Below are 25,379 nucleotides of genomic sequence, written 5' to 3'. Positions count from 1 at the left end.
CCCTGCTTCTTGCAGCCTCCTCTACTGCAAACGGAAAACTTTGCCCTGGACTTTGAGAAGGTAACTTTTTTAGCTGGGCTAACAGGGTCCCTGTATCTGGCTCGTGCTCCATTACCTTCAGCTTCAACTTGTGACTGTCCCCCAGTCTAGGCTGACCAGATGACAGTGAGTGGCACTTTGTGCTTTTAGGCTCTATATTTACTTAAAATTTTATAAGTGAATATATCTGGTTCTACTGGTTGGATTTTTTGTCATTCTGGTATCACTTTATTTATTAAAATTTACTCTATTCTGAATTGATTTGGGTTTTTTCTTGTGTTATGTTTTCACTTTATTACGGTTTGTATGCTGCATTAATACTTTTTACACATTGCCTTTAAGTTAAGCTTGACTGCTTTGTGCTAAGCTACCAGAAGTTTTAGCACAGGTTAATTTAGTGACTCTGTGTGGTTAATCCTGATAAGGATATTGGTTGTTGTCTAAGTGGGGCATCCACCCCCCCAACCAATAACCTGATTTCTTGTAGTGCTGGTATTGCATGTAAGCCAATGGAAATTACTAACGCACCCCACCTCCCCTTGCACTGCTCTGCTTTGCTACCGAGATAGAGTCAATTGCTACAGTGGAGTATTAGGTCGCAGTAAGGAGACAATTGTGGAATTGTTACTTGCACAGGACTCACATCCTGCACAAGTAATAATCCAACGACTTACACTGTTCTTACTAATTTAAACCAGGGTGGCTTTTAGAGAAGTAGAGTTCATAGCCTTTCCTCATCTCTGGCTGCCCAGCTGCTCAAACAATGAGTAGGATAGGTGATTAAAGTATCATCATAAATGTGTGCATTCTTTCCTTGCTGATTGAACATTTCTGCTGAGTAAAACAGAAAGGAATAATTCAAGTATGGGAATCTGTGAATGATGAATGATACCAGTGGCAAAGATCTGTAGCTGCAAGTAAATAACGTTATATTCCTTATCGTTAAAAGAGCTCAGTGACACCCAAACTTGACTTCTACAAAACCAGAAAGCTATGACCCAACAAAGGTTTTGCCAGTTCAGAGAAACCCAATCAGGGGTTCACCTAATTCAGTGTTTTCCTAAAGTCCCAACCAGAATGTTTTCTCGTTCTGAGAGCTCTGCAGGGTATAACCTGGGGATCACCTGATTTGGATATGCTTTAAGAACCAGTTTGGTTTTCTCTCCATTCAAAGTGCTCTGAAACTAATCCCAGATTTTCTCAAGTTCAGAAAGCACTGGGATGCTCACCATGCAATCTCTCACAGCTGAAAAATCACCACAATAATTAGCTTTAATGTTTTTACCAGTGTAGAAAGTGCTGAACCAACCAAAATCCTTGCCCAGCTCAGTAAGCACCACTATGCTCATTTTACAGCTTCTTCTAATTAACCATTCTTAAGATTAACCTAAACATTCACCAATTTATGGGTCACTGTAAATGCTACACAATAATATGCAATCAAAGCTTTCTGCGATTTCAGTTGTAAGTTCCAAGGAACATTTTGTACAAGCTTAGAAATTGCTGCTTGACATATTGTGGGTTGCCTTTCAGTGCAGAGAACATTACAAGGCCAGTTTTAGAGTATCTCCTAGTTAGATGGCATAGAAGAAACATTATCAAATTTTTCCCAGCTTGGAGTGAAAACCCCTTGTAAATGTATCCTACTTTAAAATGTGCTTTAGTCTCTATTATTGTGTTCCACCCATACAGAGAGCACTTTGAGATCTACTCTAGAGTTTCGTACAGCTTAGACAACACTACATATTCATTACAGAGTTTCCCCAGACTAAAAGGCACCACCAAGCCCAAAACAAGGTTCACCAACTCTAAAGAGCCATGCAGAACTCCTGTTGTAGAACAGAGAGTATGGTAAAACCAAACATGGGCTTCTCTTTTTAGAGACAGAATTGCAGCAGCTCATAGAACAAGAGATAATATTTTTCACTCCCTTTTTCTATGTGGCTTTTTTGCCCAGGTTTTGTCTGTCCAGCTGTTTGTATAGTTAAAACTAATTAAGATAGGGTCATCTTTGAATCCGATCAGAGTTTGGTAGCGAGAATAAGGCTTTAGTAAGCATATCCCTGTTAGTGAGGAGGTAGCTATGGGTTGGTGCTCTCCCTCTTTGCTTGTGTACACATTCAGAGCAGATATTCCCCCCTCTTAGTCTTACTCGTCTCTCATCAGGGTAAAGCATAAAGGGGCTTAGGTTTTCTACAGGGAGTGGTATGGTATTGTTTTTATATATAGAATTGTTGTGAGATGCAAGACAATGTCTGAATATAAAGACAATCACTGCATATTACCTAAACTATTTAAGACGTATGTCTTAGTAAGAAACTGCCTTAATTTCTCTTGATTTAACTCCCTTCTGTTTCTCTCTCTCTTACAGACTTTGCAGAATTCATTTTCCTGGGACTCTTTATGTCCGAAATGTTTATAAAAATATATGGGCTGGGATCGAGGCCTTACTTTCACTCTTCATTCAACTGCTTCGACTGTGCAGTAAGTGCCTACTCTCATTGAGAAGCTGACGGTATATGTTTGATTGAGTTGAAGATATTATGTGTGTGGAGTATGTTCTTGTTGGGGTTAGCTAGTTGGTCCATGCAGTTATGCAGGTATCACCTTCTCCCCACTAGTAGTTGACAGCCTCCTGATGCTGTTCCTACCAGTAGGAATATGTCTTTTACTAGTTTCATATTCTTCCTGATGTTCTGCATCTTAGGAGCCTCACTGATAGTCAGTAGTAGTTAGAATATTCATGACTATGCTTGGGAGCCCAGAACACTTCCTTCATATATTAAAGTCCATCTGTAGTTGGAGGTAGACACCTCATTGTTGAACAGTCTGTTGGCACCTCTTGAATTATAAACACAGTACAGCTTTTCTAGAATTTTTTCAGAGATTCAAATTTAAAAAAGGTCCTAAGACCAAATTTCAGCTGCTAGCTGAAGATATGTGCATGAGTATCTCAAATAACTTTTTTCCTTTCCTCTATGTTAGGAAAAAATGCAGGTAAAAAGCACCTACCAGGCCATAGAGTCAAGATACCCCTGTTCCTTTAAGAGTTCAGCAGTGTTCCTGTCCCATCAGGCACTGTACTGGTACTTTGCCTCACAGTGCCAGTTATTGTTTCTGGCTTGTGCGTAAAAGAATCTCACAACGCTTCAAGAGTTCATTACCCAGTTTTTCTTCAAAGTTTACTTCGGTACCGAAGTTTTATATTGTTCATTTAACAATTCCAACATCCATCTCCATTTTCTAAAACTTTTTGTCATCTTTCATGGGGAATATTTCTAAGAAAATACCATCTGTTTTCACAAAATGTACTTCATTAGGAAGAAAAAAGACTGATTCACACCCTCATGCTACCTGTGTGATATGCGTTTAGCCACACATTCAGTGAAAGACTGCAAATGTTATTAAAAAAGAACAAAATAAGACCTTAAGAATAGAAAGGGGATCTGACCTGCCTTAGAAGAAAACTAGATGACTTCAGAGTGCAGGAAGAGAGGAAGACTATTCCCCTTCATGAGAAAGACTCTCACAGACGGAGATTTAAAGAGAAGGACATTGAAAACATCATCACTATCACTCAAAACACTCCTGCCACTTCAAGAGCATATGTCAATCATTGAAACCTTCGGCTCCAACATGCTCGCTCTTGAGGACTTTAACGGCACCGTCAAAGTCGATGCCTCAGGTGCAGACTCATGTGATTTCACCAACACCACTGATGTCTGCTCCTACACCAAAGTCTTCACCTTCGTCATGACGTTCGACAATGAGACAGCTCAGATTACCATCAAGGAAATTATGTCTGGGATAATGACGTTGAGATCCCTTTCAGGAGATCGGCGTCAAGAAGATCAAATTTGAGAAATGCTTCAGCGTTCGTTTTTTCCACTTCATCACATAATGCTCTTCCTAATGAACTTCCTAACTCTTCACAGGTTTTAGGAATGATCATTCCAGCTAAAGATCTGGACGCTTCCTCCAAGACATCATATGTCATCAGCTCCAATAGTGTCTCTGTGCTCTGTACACCCATTGAATCCTTTGATGGTCCCTACAAGCACATCTATGTCACCTGGACCATTCAGACCACAGAACAATGTTACTAATTCCTCAACAGCTGCTGTGGGCTAGTCCTGAGAGATAAACAAGAAGAAAATAACCATCTTTTTCTCCTTGAACATTGAGTGGTCATTCCTCTGACTCCTTTACTTCTTACATACTAGCATCTCCTGTTGAATCACCCATAAGAATGTCCACGGTTGATAACATTCTAGTTTTTCAAGACTTACTAATAATAGGACAAAGAAAAGAAATGGACGCTCTGCAAAGAGTAGTCTCTGTTATCATGGAGACGTTACTGCCCAGAGCCTCTCCGAAGCCTATTCTCCCATTGGTGCCAAGTGTCAGAAGAAAAATACTTGAGAACAGCGATGGTAAACTTAGCAAAATCTAGACTTTAGTGGAAATGCAATCTTCTCAACAAGGCCTAATCCACCCTAGACAACAGCCTGAACCTGACTCAGTCATAGTGTTTGCAGTGAGAAAAAGACATGCTTCTGCACCCGAGTCATGAGTTACACCAGAGAGCGAGAATAAGAGGTTAAACGCTATTGGCAGAAAAGTCTGTGAATCAGCTTTGCTAGGAAGATTAGGCAGAACCTTATAGTAGTCTCTTGCTGCTTAAGATCTTGCTAAGGAAAGGAGACAGGCCTTTTTAGAAAATGTCCAAGAGGGGCTGACTGCCTCCAACCAGTCAGTCAGCACTGTAGTAGACTCAGCTAATTTAGCAGTCACAGAGTTCTGCCTCCAGGCTCAGACTAACATCTTTACAGCCAGAGGCTCATTTAAAAATCATGAATTTACCTTTTACCGAAGTAGTCCAATTCACTCCTCATACAGATGAGGGTATAGAGCATATGAAAAAAAGTCAGAGACCTTAAAAGCTATTGGCTGAGAAGAAAAGGAAAGAAAGTTATTGGTCTCATTACAAAAAGATGGATTTGAGATATCAGCTGAGACATAAATTTCTATTACAACATTGGTCCTTTTACTCCTAAGCTCAACTACAGTAACAACAATAACAGTCTCAACACCAGCACAAAAATGGTAGAGGAAGAGGCCAGCAACACCTGCGCTCATACACAAAGTTGCTCTCCCAGTCAAAACAGTGAATGGTCCACTCCTTCATGTCTGTTACTCACTTTGATAGCGTGGAAAACAACAACTGTGAGCAGATGGTTTGGTCCTACAAACAGTCCAGTCCGGTGATGCTCTCCAGTTGAAAGTTCCTCCTCTATTAAGCTCTCCAAAATCAGTACTGAAATACCAACTCTCGCTTTTGGATGTGGAAGTACAATCTCTGTTCCAACATAGTTCAATAGACCTCATTCCTTCTTCTCAAAGAGGAAAAGGCATCTATTGCAGATAATATTTGGTCTCCAGAAAAGGTCCTAATTAGATAATTAGATGTAAGGCAAACAAACAAATGGATCAAAAAAGAGAAATACATGATGGTAATCTTGCATCAAATTTACCTACAGTCTCTGAAAGGACACTGAATGTGCTCTGTGGATTTATGACTATTTTCAGATTTCAGTGGCTGCAAAATGCAAAATGTTTCTCAGATTCATAATCGGCAAGACCCATTGCCAATACAAGGTTCTACCTTTTGGGCTGAAAGCAGGTCCAAGACCATACTATAAGTGCATGCAGTTAGTAGCTGTTCACCTCTGAAGGAAAAAGATCTACATTTACTCTTAATCGGACGAGTTGTTGATCAAGGCAAAATCTGCTCAGCAGGCACAGTTGAACTTCAACAGAGCAGCAAAACTGTTATATTGCCTGGGTCTGCACATCAGTTTTGAAAAGTCAATGTTGTCACCAGTACGTATACTCAATTACTAATGATAAACACTCAAAATGGAGAAGTGTGTCCTTCAGGGTCAAAAGTATCTACCATTTTGCAGAAATGTCACCAGTTGGTACTAATACCATTTACAACAGCTTGTCAGATATCCTTCCTGTTAGGGTCCATTGCTTCATGTATCTGTACCTGGTGCCCAATGCTTATCTCCACATGAGACCGCTGCAACTTTGCCTAGGTGACAAATGGTCTCAATGGAAGGAAGATATGCCCCTGGATTACAAAATTAGGTGTTTTTTAGCACACCTGATAAATAATGATACCACTGGGTGTGTTATTTATCGGGTGCGAACTAAATTGCACCTATTACAAGTTTGTGGGGAGCCTTCTTACTACCATTGAAGAGGGCCAGAATTTTAGTGCAAATGGACAACAATGCACTACCTCAACAAACAAGAGGGGACCACTTGCCACAAATACGGTCATCAGATGTGGGCACTGGAGCAATTCCCAAAGTTGTAACAAGGAGGAGGGGTGTCACCAAGGGGGCAGTTAAGTCCAGCAACACCAAACATTCCACAAAGCCCACTAAGGCTGGGATCAAGCGTAAGAAGTCTAACGATGGAACACTGGAGTTTATGGGTAGTGCGTCTGATCTGCTTGCATCTGAGGGGCCAAACCAGCAAGTGGACATGACTCTACAAGCTTGGGCAGCTCCCTTGCTGGAAATCCTTTGTGGTCATTTTAAAGACATCGTGAGAGATGAACTTGCCCATGTACATGCAGGTCTGGATAAATTCTCTAACCTATGTTCCAGCAAAGCAGGAAATTTGCCCATATCTCTCTCACCAGCCGGAGTGAGAAGACCTGTGCCTGCTGGCCCCACAGCACCTGGAATTGTAGTGACTGGTGATAGGTCTAATGCATCGTGTGGGGCTCCCACTATTACCCCTGTCTTGGCCAGCACTACTCCAGCTATTGGCCACACCCCAAGGGTTAGGGCACTACCAATCAAGGGCACATCAAAAAATAGTAACGACAACGTTGGGCCCACGAGACTGAGCGGTGGGGCAGGGACAGTCTTACCATCAATCAATCTTCCCACAGCCTCAATCCGTTATGTAATTGTTCTTGCTGGAGTCCCCGCTTTAAAAGATGGCCAGAATAAAACCCAATTTAAGCTAAAAAACAAATGCCTGTCCTGGCTCGCTAGAAATTGTCAATTTGCGTATGCCAACACCAGCGAAATTCTTATTACACGTAGGGCAGTTTGGTTGGGCAATAGGCTAAAAGATGTTCCTGGGGACTGTGTCATAATTAACTTTAAGAATCCACACATTGTACAAAGCCTCTTGTACCAGAGTCAATTCCCACTATTTACAGGCTCTGCCATCAGACTCCTCCACTTACATATTTTCATAGGCTAGATCCTACTAATGACTTAAGGGTGATATTAGACACAGACAAAATGATTGGCACCAGAACCAGCTAATGATGGGGCAGGACGCTGTACAACTGAGACCATACACCTTCGATTTGCCCATGGCAAATAGATTTGGGGTTCTAGAAGAAGTCGATTGACTCATGGTTGAGTGGGCACCATGGATGACATGTGTGAGTGAATCCTTAGTGGAAAAGGCTCAGGATCCTAAGATCAAGGTACTTAGGGGCATATTACCAAGGGCTTGATCGCCGCTTTAGCGGGAATTTTTCCCGCTAAAGCGGCGATAATTGTATCGCCCTATTACCTAGCTGTCGCTAACACCAGTTAGCGACAGCTAGTAGGAGATAGCGGGCATTTAGGTGCCCACTTTGCATGTCAAAGATAATTATCGCTAATGACATGCAAAGTGGGCGTGCCAAGATGTTGGCGACTGGAAACAGTCGCTAACATCTCTATCTCCTATTACCAACTTTTGGAAATAATCACGCTAAGCGCGATTATCTCCAAAAGCTAACGCCTGCCCAGAGCTGTTTTTACGGTACAAAAGGGGGTGGTGATGGACGGAGCATCTGAATCAATCAAACACTCACACCCAGTCAAAAGATCTGGGTTTAATCCATCACCGTTCTTTAGCCCACTCTGCCACCCCAGTTCAGACATGGCTATATGCAAATCAGTCTGACCCTGTGCCTCATGGGAACAGTCCAGCCCGAACTGCCAAGCCATGTCTTCCCTGGACCGGAAACAAGCTTCCGAGGACCGGTTTCTGGCATTCCAGCCGTCTTCAGCCCGGCTTGCTTGAATCCAGTGGCAAAGTGAGCAAGGGACTCACGTCTGAGCATACCCTGCCACACTTATGGCAGCCAAAAGCGGTACAGAGCTGTTCTTAGCCATGTAATCCAATGGTAGGTGGATTACATGGCTAAGAGCATTTGCTCGGTAATGCATGAATATCGCTGACTTTACAGTGATATTCATGCATTTCGGCCGATTTTTATCGCTTAGGAGATAAACCTTGATAATAGCAAGGCTCCAAAGCGATAAAAATCGGCGGAGCTCGGCGATATTAATGTTGCCGCTAAACCAACATAGCGATAATTATCGCTAGTTGTTGGTAATATGCCCCTTAGTCCCACCAACAAGGATCCCACTCTGAACCCTGTAACTGACCGCCATGGCTCCGTTGTCTACCCTAAATTGCCTAAAGTTCTTTCAGTAACCTACAGCCCAATTTCTACCTCAACTACACAGGACACATATTCTCCCTCCCCTACACACTCCCATGCTCTTATTTGTTCCCCTGGCTCCCTAGTAACCCCAGGCAATTCAGATAGACGTTTAACTCACTGGTATCTACAGATCCTCTGAGTAAGCACCCCACAGCGTTATTGGAACCAGAAGCCTTACCAGCTAACGAGGTTCAGAAAGGCTCCTCTGCCAACCCTAGTGTATCGAACCAACTTATGGTCCTATCATGGAATGTGGCAGGTCTCAAAAGCAAATTAGACTGCCCTGACTGGGAGGAGTTTGTGGATACCTGTGACATTTGTATGTTTCAGGAATCCTGGGCACAGAGGAACCAACTCGCTTGGGATTTGCTTCATTTTATTTACCTGCTATATCTAGGGGACGCGGTAGACCATCAGGTGGACTCTGTACGTGGGTTGGATGTCATCTAAGTTGCACAATCACACCAGTGGCGCATTGCTCCCCAGATATTCTGTGCCTTATACTGACCTTTACTCCACTGTTTAAAATAGCCTTATTCATCTATTTGAGGCCGGTGAGGACAGGAATCACCAACCATAGACCAACTTGATGGTCTGTTATCTGGCTGTTCGATTAACTCTTTAGTAGTGCTAGGAGGTGATCTAAACTGCCAATTTGAACCTATGAAAGATCTAACAGGTTCACCTGCTACAGAGGGGGATGAACTGTGGGCTATTCCTGAGACCAATATCTCTCCAATCAGGGCTTGTGCACCTTTGGCTCTGCAAATAAAAGCACTTACCTTAAAGCATTCCCTGCGAGCCTGCAACAGCCGTTTCAGCTCAGACTCTCCTGGGAGATTCACTTACAATAGAGTTAGACACCCCTCCATCTTAGATTATTTCTTAGTAGAAACCAGGTTGTGGGGCCAGGTTAAGGACTTCACTGTCAGGCTGCGCCATGACAGTTATCATAATGCTCTAAAATGTCAACTCACAATGCCAACGATAGGGGTCCAATTGGCAGAAGCTTCTGCTATTGATCACAGATCGACACTCACTAATGACAGACTGAAAGTCAGGTTGGCATGGTTGGAAAAAACGCCCCAAAAAATGTCTCTTGTTTGAAGCCATTATACCCAATCTTGAGGCCATGTCAGAGCTTGCAAAGTCAGGAGGTATTGCTGCATCCCTTGCAGAGGTAGCAAAGGTCAATGAGTCCACCACCATAAAGCTTGAGGAGGTGTTTTGGTCAGCATGTGCAAGGGGCCGTGGGACGAAGCATACACAGACATGGTTTAATAGTAGTTGTCGGATGGCAAAAAAGGCGTAGCTAGAGGCTATAAAGTGTAAGACTGCAGTAAAATCAGCAAGGTCCCTCTATTAAACCACTACTGCATCTGCAAAAACGGATTGGGAAACAGAACAATGGGAGAGTTTGAAACTGGCCCTGGAGGCCAAAGAAATGAAAACATTTTGGAGTATTATTTCTACAGGCAGCAGCAAAGGAAAGGCGGCTATTGAGCCAAATATAGCTGCTGCTTGTTGGAAAGAGCATTTTTTGGCTCTTTATGCCTCATATGCTGTGGAGGCCAGCAGCCTATCCCCAGTAAATCGCACTCCCTCGATCACTGAAATAGCTATCCCCGAGATCACTCTGGCAGAAGTCACAAAAGCCCTAAACTGAATAGTTCCCGGGAAAGCTGCAGGCCTGGGCAAGATACCAGGAGATCTCTTTGGGGCAGAACCCAAGATTTGGGGTCCATACTTATGGGTGGTCTATAACGCCATCCTACAGGGAATGACCCTTCCTGTAACCTGGCTTGGTGCGGAGATTCTTCCAATATACAAAAAAGGATCACCTCTGTTACTAACAAATTATAGACAGATCAGTTTGATCGATGTTTCACAAAAAGTATTTGCCAGGATTATATTAGATCATTTGCAATCCTGGCTGGAGGAACATAAGGTCATGACCCCGTTGCAGGCCGGGTTTAGAGAAAAAAATTCAACAATAGATCAGATTTTCAGGCTCCAACTTCTTTATTGGAAATCAGAACATTCTGAAGGGGGTAGCCTGTATCTGGTCTTTGTGGACCTCAAGAGTGCATTTGATCTGGTACCCAGAGACGCCCTGTTGGGGGTTTTGAGTGAACTTGGGATACCCTACCATCTTTTATATATCCTGAGAAGGATACATACTGACAATTATGCCCAAATCCGGTACGGGAAAAATGGGGTCCTCACGTCGCCGATCTCCATTAACAGGGGGTAAGAAAGGGATGTGTGCTCGCCCCTACCCTGTTCTGCATTTACATCAATGGACTGGTAAGTGTGCTGAGAGAACTCAAGGATATAGACGCCTTCAAACTAGCTCACAAGCAAATTCCTGCTATGATGTTTGCTGACAACACTTTACTCTTCTCCAAATCTCCCATGGGAATCCAGATAATTTTAGACGGGTTTTGTGAGTTCTGCAGGTCTAGGGGGCTGTAGATCAACATCCAAAAAACTAAATGTATGGTCTTCAACCCCAACAGATTAACTTGCCCTAACCCATGCATGAATGGCACCCCTCTTGAACGGGTATCTACATTTGACTACCTGGGCCTTACATTTACTGAAAATATGGCCTGGTGGCCTCAAATAGCCAAATCTAATCTTAAATGGACTCAGTCTGCAGGTGGTCTGGCCAAGTTTTTTAGAAAGTCGTTTCACAAGCCTGTAAGCCCAGTCATGGAGATTCATAAAACTCAGCTTAGGAGTGATGCCTTATATGGCGGCATTCTCACCTTAGCCCTATTGTGAAAACAGAGAACAACTTTCTCAGGCAGCTATTCGGCTTACCGGTGAGCTCCCCTCTGGTTCCACTGCATATGGATCTTGGGGTGAGACCCATCGCAGAGGAAGTTGGCTGCAGACCTTTACTTTTTGGGCGGCGCCTCTGGGTGACTCCAGAATTGGCAGAATATAGATCTGAGCTCTTAGAGATCTTGAGACTCCCCGGCTTAGGTAAGCTGTCTTGGTTCGCTTATATTTGGGAAAGCCTTCATACTATTGGCAGAGTTGATTTATGGAAAAATCCAGACACAGCCTGTTTGAGAACCAGCGTAAACAACTAGCTACCAACTATAGGGCATGCAAACTCGATAAACTCCATGAAGATTCTACCACTGGATCTCTTACATCAACATTTTTGGACGTGAAGGTTAAGTATAACATTGAGCCATGCCTAGATGAAATTCAACCAGCATTAGCCAGGAAACTGTATGTGCAGTTCTGTAGTAGGGGATCTCTGTGTATAGTCATAATCTTGTGAATAGTCCCGCCCAGGTGCGTGGACCCCGGAGCAATCGAAATAGTCTCTTAAGTTGTCTTCTTCTGCAGTCCTGCATAAACACTTAAGAGAAAATCAAAGACAAATAATGTAGCCTAAAACTACAAGGCTACATTGGCCAGCACTTCATCTCGAAGTGAAAAAGATAGCCAAATAATAGTAAATTTTACACATTTTGCAAAGTTTCACACCTAGAGAAACTCCCCTTCACAAAAATCATTTGTCATGATAGAGAGGAAGGGTTGGACAGACAAGCCCCATAGGCTGCCATTATGTGTCTGGAAAAGGGATACCGTGCCTTTAAGAAACTCTCCAGAGACCCTCGGTATCCCAGGATGCGCAGCCAAAGGCCTTTTACTTTCAGTTCTTTTTTCCAGCTCCTGCTAGCAGGACCCTGGAGCACTGAGCTCTACCTTTTTGGGTATATCCTCAATTTTTGGAGCTTTTCCGGTGTTTTACGTGTTTCACTCGACGTCTGGGGTCTTCCTCTTCCAGTTGCTGTCTTTTTTGACCAGTTTTGCCACCTCTATTTTGTCGAAAAGCCAGCTTTATTCGACAAGTGCCCTGAGTGTGGTAGGAAGAAGGCAAAATCTGACCCCCACAGAGTGTGCATACTCTGTCTCCCTTCTACCCATGTCCCTGACTCCTGTGATATCTGTCACTCTTTCTCCAGGAGGACCCTGCGTGACAGGGAGAAGATTCGTCTCCAAGGCCTGGAGCAGAGAAGACATCAAGAACTAGGTGGGACTTCTGGGCATGGAGGGACTCTGTCATCATCCTCTGCCCATGCATCGGCCTCTGGGGGGCTCCCCAGTCAAGAAAAGGCCCAGAATAGGCACTGGTCCCAGTCGACGTTGATGGCTTCGAAGTCGGCGTCGAGAGGTATGACTACCATCTGTCCCCCGTCGACCCAGGGCTCTGAGTCGAAGCAACGTCGACGTTCGGCGTTGAGGAGTAGGACGTCGAGACCACAGACGAGGTCAACGTCGAGGACTTCACCGGCGTCGAAACACCATCGACGTCGTGATGAGTCCCGAAGAGGCAGGCGCTCGCCGTTGAGGCGACACTGCCGTTCGCCTTCAACGCCGACACGAAGATCGACGTCGAGGAGAGAAAGATCGACATCAAGGCGAAGACACTCGACGTCGGGGAGTTCGTCGACGTCAGGAAGAATGGCGTAGAGAAGAGAGATGTCAAAGAGGCCGACGTTGAGGAGGGAAAAGTCAACGTCGAAGTCGAAGCCCAGAACAATGTCTAGTGGTTAGCGTCTCATCGTCATCATCATCGGCAAGTACCCGGTCGCGGCGGCGCGGCGCTCGCGCTCAGAGAGGTCCGCCTCCAGAGCGTCCTCCCCGAGGCCTGCTTGTAAGAAGAGGAGAGTTCTTACGTCACCGGACTCTGATTATTCCCGGACCTACTCGCACTCAAGGCCCAGGACGCCTATGCCTCCTCCTCTTCCACAACTTCCTCCACTACCACCTCCTCCTCCTCCACCACCGCCTCGGCCTCCACAACCAAAACCTTTGGTTCCGGCTCAGCCTCTTCCGTTTCCGCAGCCTCCTGGACTGGTGGTTCCTGCGAGGCCCAGCAAGCCAAGGTCAAGATCCAGAGGGAGGCATCGCTCTCGCAGTGAGCGTAGATCTTCGACGAGGTCAAGTCATCGTCGGCGGAGGGAAAGGTCACGGTCCAGGTATAAGGACTCGTCCAGTGACAGGAGATATTCTCCCACTTTGTCGGACTCTTCTCCAACGAGAGTGTCGCCAGTGGATGACATTGTGACGTTCCAGGATGTGCTGCTGAGGGGGGCAGCGAAGCTGGGGATCACATTGACTGTTCCCACCCCTTCCACTTCTGTGATTTTTGAAACATTGCAGCACAGGCACCTCTCTCGCCCTTTGTTGCCTTTGGTGCCAGGACTGGAGGAACCGACCATGGAGCTGTTTCTGACGCCGGCCTCGGTGAAGTCCGTGCCATCTAGACTTCAAAAGAAGTACAGGCCCCCGGATTCGGATCTTGCATTCCTAAGAGCAGATCCTGTGCCGGATTCTGTCATTGTGACAGCGGCCAAGAAGCAGCATTCCACTGCCCCTTCGTCTACGGTCCCTCCAGACAATGACAGCCGTCAAATGGAAACGGCACGAAGAAAAGTCTGCAGGACAGCTGCCATTTCAATGAAAGCGGCAAGTTCATCAGTGCTTTTGGGTCGGTATGACCGCTCCTTGTGGGAGTCCCTGCAGCAATTCATTGAGCTCCTCCCGAGGGACAGGAGAGAAGACTTCCATGAGATCTTGAATGAGGGCATGATGGTCTCAAATCAGTTCATCAGTTTGGCGGCGGGTGCCTCTCTCCTGGCTGCGCATGGGTACTGCCATGGCATAAACTTGAGACAACACTCCTGGTTGCGCCTTACCTCTCTTAAGCCTGAGGCGCAACAGCGGATTGCTAACTTGCCCTTTTTGGGATCTACCCTCTTCGGGGCGCATGCGGACGAAGAGATGGCCCGCATGAAGGTGGAAGTGGAAACGCTGAAGGCTGTAGGTTTGGAGAAACCAAAGGACCAGCGGAAATCCTTCTGTCTCTTCCAGAGGCGTTACTCTTCCCAGAGATTTCAGCAGGGGCAAGGTCGCCAAGCTGGCCAACAGCAGCAGCAACACCAGCAATACCAGTGACAACCCTTCCAGGATCGTTAGAGAGGCAGAGGCGGCCAGCAGGCCTCTTCGGCGAATAAGGGCCCGGCCGAGTCTAAACCCTGAGGAGTTACTTCCCCCTCGTCCTTTACCCGCTCCGGTGGGGGAGGCATACAGAATTACTTGGCAGAGTGGAGAAAAATTACTCAGGACAAGTGGGTGCTGAATATTGTTTGCAATGGATACAGTCTTAATTTTGGCAGCCCTCCTCCAGCTATTCCACCGGTTCGCTCGCACTACCAGCTGCGCGAACTTCAAGCGGAGGCCGATACCCTGTTAAGAAAAAGGGCGATAGAAGACGTCCCCCTCGCTCAAAGGGGAAAGGGTCTATACTCAAGGTTCTTTCTGGTAAGCAAAAAAGACAAAAACGAGTTCAGGCCCATTCTGGATTTACGACAAGCAAACAAATGGATTCGCTGGGAGAAATTTTGCATGCTGTCCTTGCACCAGATTTATCCTCAGCTGCAACGAGGAGACTGACTTTGTGCAATAGATCTGCAGGATCTGTACTTCCATGTGCCCATTGCACGGAAACACAGGAAGTTCCTGCGCTTCCTGGTCGGCACCAATCATTATCAGTACACCGTACTACCGTTTGGCCGGAAGTCTGCACCCAGGACTTTTTCAAAATGCATGGCAGTGGTGGCAGCGCACCTGAGAAAGAACAAGGGCCCAGATGTAGGTAAAATAGATTTACCGATTTTAAATTACCGAATCATACCGATTCAGTAATTAAAAATCGGTAAATCTAAGGGGTTGAGATGTAGGAACATCCAGATGTTCCTGCTACCGAATCGGTAAAAATCGGTATTTACCGATTCGGTAAATACCGACCGGTAATGGCCCATTCATTCCTATGGGCTTTGAAGCCCATAGGAATGAATGGGGCATTACCGGTCGGTATTTACCGAATCGGTAAATACCGATTTTGACAAGGGTGCAGGGGGTGTCACTTTGACACCCTCTAGCACCCCCAAAAAAGATTCGGGGGCCATGTGGCAGGCATACCTGCCCTAAGGGCAGGTCTGCCTGTCATATGGCACAGGTGTGCATGCACACATGTGCATGCACACCGGAATCGGTTTTTTACCATGAAGTTGGATTTCATGGTAAAATACCGATTCTGTAAGGCTTGTGGGACTCAGAAGAGTCCCACCTACATAACAATAATACCGAATAGGTATAAATACCGAATCGGTATTTTACAGATTCGGTAAATTTACCGATCTGTAAATTTACCGAATCTGTAAAATAATGTGTCCCTACATACCGATTACTGAATACCGGTCGGAAACGGCCGAAAATACCGATTTTCGGCCGTTACCGACCGACCTACATCGGGCCCAAGGTGTTTGTCTACCCGTACCTGGACGACTGGTTGATCAAAGCCTCCACCTCCCAGGAAGCACAATTGCATTTCAACAGGACGGCCGTTCTGTTGAATCAGCTGGGTTTACATATCAACATGTCCAAGTCCGTCCCGACTCCGGTTCAGTGCCTGCATTGGGAGCCTCCATCAATACTCTCAGAGCAAGCGTGTCTCCTTCGGAGGAGCAGCGCTTATCGATCCTTTTGAAGGCTCAGGCTCTCATGTCCGTTCCATCAACAACAGTGAGGACGGTGTCTTCTCTTCTGGGTCGATGGCCTCTTGCATCTTCCTCACACCACATGCACGCCTCCACATGAGACCGCTGCGGGAATGTCTGGAGGATCAATGGGACCAGAAACGAGGAAGCTGGGACGACAGGATCCAACTGTATTCACGCTCAACAGTCCCTGAGATGGTGGTGTTCAGCAGAGAATCTCCTCAACTGGGTTCAGTTCCACAAGGACATTCCCATACAGACTATTGTGACGGATGCTTCTCTCCATGGTTGGGGAGCGCATTCAGACATCTACAGATTCAAGGAATGTGGTCCCAGACGGAATCCACGTACCACATCAACTTTCTGGAACTCAGAGCTGTTCATTTGGTGCTGAAAGCCTTTCATCCGTCCTTCCAGACCAACTCCTTGCTTGTACAGACGGACAATGCGACCACAATGTATTACCTCAACAAGCAGGGGGGCTCGAGATCGCGCACACTGTCCCAAGAAGCGCTGGCGATCTGGCACTGGCTGCTAGCCAGAGGACTGACGATAACGGCTACCCATCTACCAGGTGTGCAGAATGCCCAGGCGGACGCACTCAGCAGGCTGGTCCAGGAAAACCACGAGTGGGTCCTAAACGACGAGGTACTAGGAAACATCTTCGGAAGATGGGGCACTCCAGACATAGATCTGTTCGCCACCGCCGAAAACAGAAAATGTCGAGACTTCGCCTCCAGGTTTTACCAACCAGGGACTCTGGGGAATGCGCTATGGATCAGCTGGTCGAACAGCTTTCTGTACGCTTTTTCGCCCATTCCCCTGATTCCGGCAGTACTCGTCAAGCTGTCTCAATCCAGAGCGCGAATGATCCTCATTGCTCCGGAGTGGCCTCGACAGTGGTGGTTCACGGACCTGCTCCACCGGTCTCTCCAACCCCACCTGCGGCTTCCATGTCGACCGGACCTTCTAACGAAGTTCGGGGGGCAGATGGTGCACCCCAACCTCTCATCGTTGAGTTTGGCGGCATGGCTCCTGAGATAGTACAGTATAGACACTTGAACTTGCATGACAACTGCATGGAAATACTCAAGGAGGCTAAGAGACCTTCCTATGCCTACAAGTGGAAAAGGTTCTGCATCTGGTGCACGTTCAAGAACGCTGATCCTACCTCCTGCAAGGAAGATGTCATTCTACCATATCTCTTGCATTTGGCTCAATCTGGCCTTAATATCCATTCTATTAAGGTTCACCTCGCAGCATTAACTGCGTATAGGAAATGCCCTTCACAAACATCCTTCTTCCAGATTCCTGTAATTAAAGATTTTTGGGAGGGATTGAAGAAAGTGTTTCCCCCTGTCAGACGTCCGTCGCCTTCATGGGAACTGAATGTGGTGCTGTCATGGTTGATGAAGAGCCTTTTGAACCTATTCATAAGGCTTCTCTACAGCATCTATCCTGGAAGGCGGCCTTCCTTGTGGCTGTAACATCGGCTCGCAGGGTGAGTGAGATCCAGGCCTTGTGTTGCCAAGAACCTTATACTGTGTTTCATGCTTCTAAGGTTGTCACGAGGACTCACCCTAAGTACCTGCCTAAAGTGATTTCTGATTTTCATGTCACTCAAACGATAACTTTACCTACTTTTTTTCAACATCCTTCCTCTCCGGCGGAGAGGTCTTTTCATTCCCTAGATGTAGGAAGGGTGTTGAAGTTCTACTTAGATAAGACCAAGGACATTTGTAGGTCAGACCAATTGTTTGTCAATTATGGTTCGGTCAGGACTGGCCTTGCCACATCTAAACAGTCCATCTCTAGATGGATTGTATCCTGTATCCAGTTATGTTACCAAAAGGCTAACAAGACCTTAGGAGGTAAGCCTAAGTCTCATTCCACCAGGGGCAAAGCGGCTACAACGGCTTTGCTACATAATGTTCCCATTGCAGATATCTGTAGGGCTGCCACTTGGAAGTCGGTCCATACCTTGGCCAGACACTACTGCCTGGACTCTGATGCCAGGGCAGACGCTCAGGTTGGGCAGGCTTCGTTGAGAAATCTGTTTGCACAATAGTGGTTTTGTCTGTTTCCTCCACCGCTGGTTTGGTTTGTTGGGATGGGCTTGCCATTCTATTCACAAGATTATGACTATACACAGAGATCCCCTACTACAGAAAGAGTAGTTTCTTACCTGTAACTCGAGTTCTGTAGTAGGGGTATCTCTGTTATAGTCATAAGCGCCCTCCCTCCTCCCCGGTTGACGAAATAATAATGTACTGAATGCTACAGGCCTGGCTTTATACACCTTCAAAAAGAACTGAAAGTAAAAGGCCTTTGGCTGTGCATCCTGGGATACAGAGGGTCTCTGTAGAGTTCCTTAAAGGCACAGTATCCCTTTTCCAGACACGTAATGGCAGCCTATGGGGCTTGTCTGTCCAACCCTTCCTCTCTATCAAGACAAAGGATTTTTGTGAAGGGGAGTTTCTCTAGGTGTGAAACTTTGCAAAATGTGTAAAATTTACTATTATTTGGCTATCTTTTTCACTTTGAGATGAAGTGCTGGCCAATGTAGCCTTGTAGTTTTAGGCTGCATTATTTGTCTTTGATTTTCTCTTAAGTGTCTATGCAGGACTGCAGAAGAAGACAACTTAAGAGACTATTTCGATTGCTCCGGGGTCCACGCACATGGGCGGGACTATTCACAAGATTATGACTATAACAGAGATACCCCTACTACAGAACTGGAGTTACAGGTAAGAAACTACTCCTTTCGGCATGGCTGCCATCCCCTGCGTTCCTTCACCAACAAATGGTCCAGTGGTATTACAGTGGGGTGTCCTGCGTGTAGCGTGGGAGAGGAGTCTGAACTGCATGTATTCTTCTTTTGCCAGGGTTAACACAACATTTGGCACAGATGGTTGTGTATGAACCTTGCCACAACACACTGTAAAGAAGCATTCAGGCTCCTAAAATATAACACTGAACTTTTTATTGTCTATTCAGTATCGCGTTTTTTAATTTCCATGTTGTGGGCTAGGATGAATTTTCTTAAACTTTAACCATAAACCAAGCTATGTGATTAAACTTCTTACTGTTTTAAATCCCAAAAGTATTTTTAATTCAAAATTGATTTTATCCAGACTTTTAACTTTTCTTAACTGTTTTAGCCTTGTTTGCATTTACATGTGCTTGTTCTTTTGTGGTGTACAACACCGAAATAAAGAAAGGAAGACATAGGAGTTCTATCACTAGAATCCAAATCGATTTGCCATTGGTTACTAGCGAAAGGGTTGACAATCCAAGCAGTTCACCTGCTAGGGTTGCAAAACTGTCAGGCCAACCTAGAAACTTGGTGTTTTCAAGAAAGTCACAAGTGGGATTTAGAAGAGGAAGTCTTACTAGAAATTTCCCAAAGCTGGGCCTACCAAGACTAAGTCCTCTTTGCAACAGAAAGAAAAGCAAAATGCCCAAATTATGCTGAAGGACATGGAAAGCAAAATCTCTGGCCAATACCCTTTTGAACAATTTGTCAGGAAGATTTTCTTATGCCTCTCCGCCAATTCCCCTGATACTAGCACTGCTGATCAAGTTGAGACACTCCAATGAGGCAATTCTTTTAATAACACTAGAATGGCCCATACAGTGCTGCTATCCAGAGCTACTTCACCTGTCTGTCCACAAGAAATTGTTGTGCAAACAGATTCTGCTTTGTAGGACACAAGGATAAATTCTCCACCCCAACATACACTCATTGACTTTGAGAGCATAGCTCCGGAAGTCATGCAATATAGACATTTAAATTTACCACCAAACTCTATGAACGCCCCAAAGTAGGTCAAACGCACGTCTATCAGAGGGTCCCACTTAATCAAATGGAAGAGATTTGTTATATGGTGATAAGACCATGACCCAATTCTTTGCCAAGAGGAAGTGATTACACCTTATTTGCGTCTCCTAGCCAAGTTAGAGTCACAGCACTCTTTCATTTAAGTTAATCTTGCAGATATTACAGTATATAGAAAAGGACAGACACAGAAATCTTTCGTCACCTCAAAAGTAACGGACGACTTCCTGGAAGGATAGAAGAACATGTTTCCTCCAATTAGAACTCCACCTCCCTCCTGAGAATTAAATCTGTTTTTTTCAAAACTAAAGGCTAGGATGAACTAAAGGCTTCTTCGTTCATCCTACAATGCAGAAGAAAATGTTACTTACTTGTAATACTAGTTCTGCATTGTAGGAATTCTCACTGAAGTCATAAACAGCCCATTCACCTCACCGGTTGTCAACAGCATTCGAAAATAATGATTCACATTATCTAAAACAACTGGGTAGGGCATGAGGCAAACTACCAGTATAGTGCATACTGCGGCAGGTAAACTGCTGGATTCTTAAAGGAACAGTGCACTCTATGGGTATCTTTGATTCTATGTTCTGAGAGCCACCTTTTCTTGCACTTTCTGTGGAAGATAAAAAGTTGTTCAGGATACTCCTGCAGCAAGGTGCTGCATGTGGTGTTAAGGCCTTGTCTAAGTGGGGGGGGGGGCTGAGTTTCCCTCTCAGAAAATATGGTGGGCTAGCTGTACTGTCTTTATATTGAAGGAGGTGCCACCAGACTGTTCATCAATGAGGTGTCTAACTCTAACTACAAATTGACTCTAATATGTGTTCTGAGGTACCCACATATAGACATGAATATTCTACGTTTATGACCTCAGTGAGTCTTCCTACGATGCAGAACTAGGATTACAAGTAAGTACCATTTTCTTCTTGCAAATGTGGTGAGAGAGTTCATGATTAGTCCATCATCTTCATTGGGTTTGCTTGCTGGATGAATTCCATGCTGTTGGTGGGAGGGATCAGAGAATTAAAAATGTGCCTTGGGACACTGCCATTTGTTTTGTGTATGAACATAATAATGTTTACAAACCAATGTGGTATAGGAACCCTTCAAGGATATTTATGGGGCCAGAGGTTTTCAATGTTTTTCAAGTGACGTCCTCGATAATTGGGAAACCTGGGTATTGCTTCATACCCAGGGTGCGCTGTTACCTCAGCAGGCAGCATCTTTCATTGTCAGTTATTGTTAAAGTGGTCATTTTAAATTATTTAAGGGACTTCGCGTTTTCTCTTTTAGTAAGAGCTCCTTGATAAGGGTAAAAAGAGATGAGGCACGTGAGTAAGTTATAATGACTCGCACATCATAATATATGTGTCTACATGCTTCAGTCTTCTGATTTAAGTGCAACACAATAGATGCAGAACTCATGCTATTTAAGTTGTTGTTCAGGTGTGGGTAGTGAGTGACCTGTCATTACTAGATCAAAAGCATTCTAAACATATTTTTTTCATTATTTGCATAAGCTCCTTTTTCACATTAGCCACGGCGAAACACTGCACATATCACAATGTACTTGTGATACATAAGGTACTGTAACGTATGGTTCTCTTCCAGGGGATACTCATCAATAGTCATAAGCACTAAATAGTCCCGCCCACGTGCGGGACCCCGGAGCAATAGCCAATAATATGCATATATCTACATATATATATATAAATACATATAAATACGCATAAAATAACCATATATATATATATAGATAATATGCATATACATATGCAGCCCAAAATAACCATACTAGGCTAAAAAAACTGCCATAATAGCCTGTAAAATCTTTACATTTGCTAAATAAAGACATATAAAACACATTATATAATAATGTAAAGAAGAAAACACTGCCTAGGTTTTCTTTGAAACACAAAACCTTTATTTTCAAGGGTAAAAACAGGCAGGATCATAGATGCAGCTTTAGCCTAGATAGGATGCATTGTAACAACAGAAAAATCTGGCGCCGTGCCTTTAAGACCTCTGTGAGCCTCCAGGCTCCCATCATGCACCACAGGTGACAGTTAGGTCAGTTCTTTTTTCCGGCTCCTTCTGTGAGGATCCTGGAGCAGTGAGCTCGCCAGTTGGTGATATATTTTCACTTTCTTCTGGTTTTTCTCTAATTTTTTCGTCTTTACTCGACGTCTTTAGTCATTATCTGACTAATCCAACAATTTTTTGCTGTTTTTTGGCTATTTTTCCAGTCACAATGCCGGCCTTATTTGCTAAGTGTCCGGCCTGTGGTAAAAAAATGGCTAAGACATACCCTCATTCGGTCTGTGTAGCTTGTCTACCATCCTCTCACAAGCCAGAACTTTGCTACCACTGCAGCAAGCTTTCAAGTAGAACTTTGAGAGAGAGAGAGAAGAGCAGGCTTCAGTCCCTGCATGACAGAGGAGAAACTGTGAGTGGAAGAGAAGATGTTCACTCCAGGAAGCCTTCTTCTCAGCACAAAGAGCGCAAGGACAAAGGGGAGAAGAGAAAACATCGGTCTCCTTCAACTTCGAGGGACAGATCTTCTTCCAAGGTACCTGTTTGCTCAAAATCGGCATCGAAATCACCGTCGCGGCATACGTCGACGTCGAAGCATCCCTCGCCGTCGAAGAAGAAATCGCCGTCGAAGCAAGGTGAGAAACAACATGAGCGTAGGCGGTCCCGGTCTGGCTCGCCTATGACTGCAAGAGGACGGGACTCGACGTCGTCTCATCGACGTCGACGGTCGCCGTCGAGAGGCTCGAAACATCAGTCAAGGTCGCCGTCGAGAGGTGGCATGATGTCGACGTCGAACCGGGCAGTAGAGGTTTCGACGTCGAAGAGCCCAAGTCATGCGACGTCGAGGCACATGACGCCGAGAAAATCATCGCCGTCGAGGCGCCTGATGTCGACGCCGAAGAGGAATTCATCGTCGAAGAGGTCGCCGCCGAGGAGGTCGCCGCCGTGGAGATCGCCGCCGAGGAGATCGCCGCCGAGGGGATCGCCGCCGAGGAGATCGCCGTTGAGGAATTCGCCGTCGAGGAAGTCACCGTTGGAAAAATCGACGTCGAAGAGAATGTCGTCGACATCTCCTGCTGCAAAGAGGCCTAGAACGGTATCCAAAGACCGGTCTAAGGTTTCTGTGTCTTCTGGGAGGTCCTCTTCCTCCCCTGGGCTGCGGATTGTACAAATCTCTCCAGAGCCTTCAAGAGCGCCTTCACCTACAGGGGCTAATATCTCGCCACGATGGCTGGGGGAACTCAAAGACTGGAAGATAAGAAAAATTAACCTTCCAAGGTCTCGTTCCAGGTCTCCGGTGTCTGTAAGATCAAGGTCACCTCTGAAACGGGTGGTACACTCTCCAAGAAGAAGTGAGCGTACTCCGCCGAGAAAGTCTCCATCGGAGAGGAGGCGAATTTCACCATCTCCTAAGTCTTCTCGTCATCACTCTTCTAGAAGACGCGATACTAGATCTTCGACAAGATCTACGAATTCAAAAAGGAACTACTCTCCAACTCTGTCATCAACTCCTCCGAGCAGGATTTCACCCATTGATGATGTGATTACTTTTAATGAGGTTCTCTGTCGTAGTGCAGCAAAACTTCATATCGAGATGCCTGTCTCTACTGCCAAGACAACGGTCATTTTCGAGACTTTACATCAGAAGTTATCATCAAGACCTTTACTTCCTCTGGTTCCAGGTCAGTTGGAACCTGCGGAGCACAAATTCTTAACCCCGGCATCCTTGGGAGCGGTTCCTTCACGGATCGCAAAGAAATATAAAGCTCCGGACAATGATCCGTTATTTCTGAGGTCTGAGCCACAACCTGATTCAGTCATCGTCTCTGCGGCTTTAGAAATCAGACGGGAGCGGCATCATCCTCTGTGCCTCTCGATAAAGACAGCAAAGCTATGGACTCAGTAGGAAAGAAAATGTGTGCCACTTCTGCTTCCTATATGAAGGTTGCCAGCGCCTCCGCTTTACTGGGTCGCTATGATCGTTCTCTTTGGGATTCCTTGTCTCGCTTTGCAGAAAAACTTCCAAAAGAAGACAAGCATGATTTTCTGGAAATCCTTCATGAAGGTGGGCTAGTGGCTAACCAGGTGATTAGCGCAGCTGCAGATGCTTCCGACTTGTCTACACATGGCTATGCCCATGGACTCTGTGCAAGACGCTCAGCTTGGCTAAGGCTTACGGGTCTTAAACCTGAAGCTCAACACCGAATTCTGAATTTGCCGTTCAATGGTAAATCGCTCTTTGGGTCTCATGCTGACGATGAGATGTCAAGAATGAAGACGGAGCTCGAGACTGTGAGAGCTGTTGGTCTTGAAAAGAGAAAGGACAGCTTTAAGAAAAAATACCGTCCTTATGATCGGAGACAGAACCAGCAGAGGGTTCAAACCCCTCAATGGTCGTCACAGCAGAATCAGGGAAGATCTCAGTTCTCCCAGCGTCGTCCTGGTAGAGGAAGAGGGGGCATTTCCAGACAGTCTGCACCTGGAAACAAGCAGCAGCAACAAAAACAGTGAGTGCTTGCTTCCCCTGAGCCCGTTACCCACTCCGGTGTAGGGAAGTATTTGTTTTTGTCTGGACAAGTGGAAAAACATCACAAACGACAAATGGGTGCTGAATATTGTGCAAAATGGATATGCAATCAGATTCAAGTCTCTTCCACCTTCCATTCCTCCTCAAAAGTCTGTGTTCCATCGACTTCATCTTTTGAAGCAGGAGGTGTCTGCATTAATCTTAAAGAAAGCCATCGAGGAGGTCCCGAGGGCACAGCGTCGACAAGGCATTTACTCCCGATACTTTCTAGTTCCAAAGAAAGGTCCAAACAAGGAGTTCAGGCCCATACTAGATCTCAGGTGCCTCAATCAGTTCATTCGGCGAGAAAAGTTCAGAATGCTGGCGTTACATCAAATAATTCCACTTCTGCATCAAAGGGACTGGATGTGCTCCATAGATCTTCAAGATGCTTATTTTCACATCCCCATCGCCCCAAAGCATCGGAAATTTCTAAGGTTTTGCATACAAACCAGTCATTACCAGTACGCAGTCTTGCCCTTCGGGCTAAAGTCAGCTCCTCGCACCTTCTCAAAGTGCATGGCAGTCGTAGCGGCTTTCCTAAGGAAGAGACACATTTTCGTCTATCCCTATCTAGACGATTGGCTGCTAAAGAGTGCGTCCCCGAGTCTGCTTCAACAACATCTCACGTTCTGCATACATCAGCTGCGGAGGCTGGGCCTGCACGTGAACTTCAAAAAGTCTATCCTCAACCCCACACAGAGGATACACTATCTGGGCGCACTTCTAGATTCAAAGGACGCAAAAGCGTATCCTTCGGAGGAGAGACTATCCTCT

At 45.4% G+C, this 25,379-nt stretch overlaps 1 protein-coding gene across 1 annotated transcript in view; it reads left to right on the top strand.

The window, feature by feature from the left end:
* CACNA1A (calcium voltage-gated channel subunit alpha1 A) overlaps positions 1–25,379 on the top strand; it is a 1,120,700-nt gene that overhangs the window by 386,449 nt on the left and 708,872 nt on the right. The window contains exon 12 of the mRNA XM_078685323.1: positions 2,411–2,523. Coding sequence (XP_078541449.1) covers positions 2,411–2,523 — 113 coding nt within the window. The remainder of the gene's footprint in view (positions 1–2,410; positions 2,524–25,379) is intronic.

Source organism: Lissotriton helveticus, chromosome 1_1 (assembly GCF_964261635.1).
Source record: "Lissotriton helveticus chromosome 1_1, aLisHel1.1, whole genome shotgun sequence".
Classification (NCBI taxonomy): Eukaryota; Metazoa; Chordata; class Amphibia; order Caudata; family Salamandridae; genus Lissotriton; species Lissotriton helveticus.
Note: the sequence above shows the minus strand (reverse complement) of the source record. Positions and strands in the feature narration are given on the sequence as shown.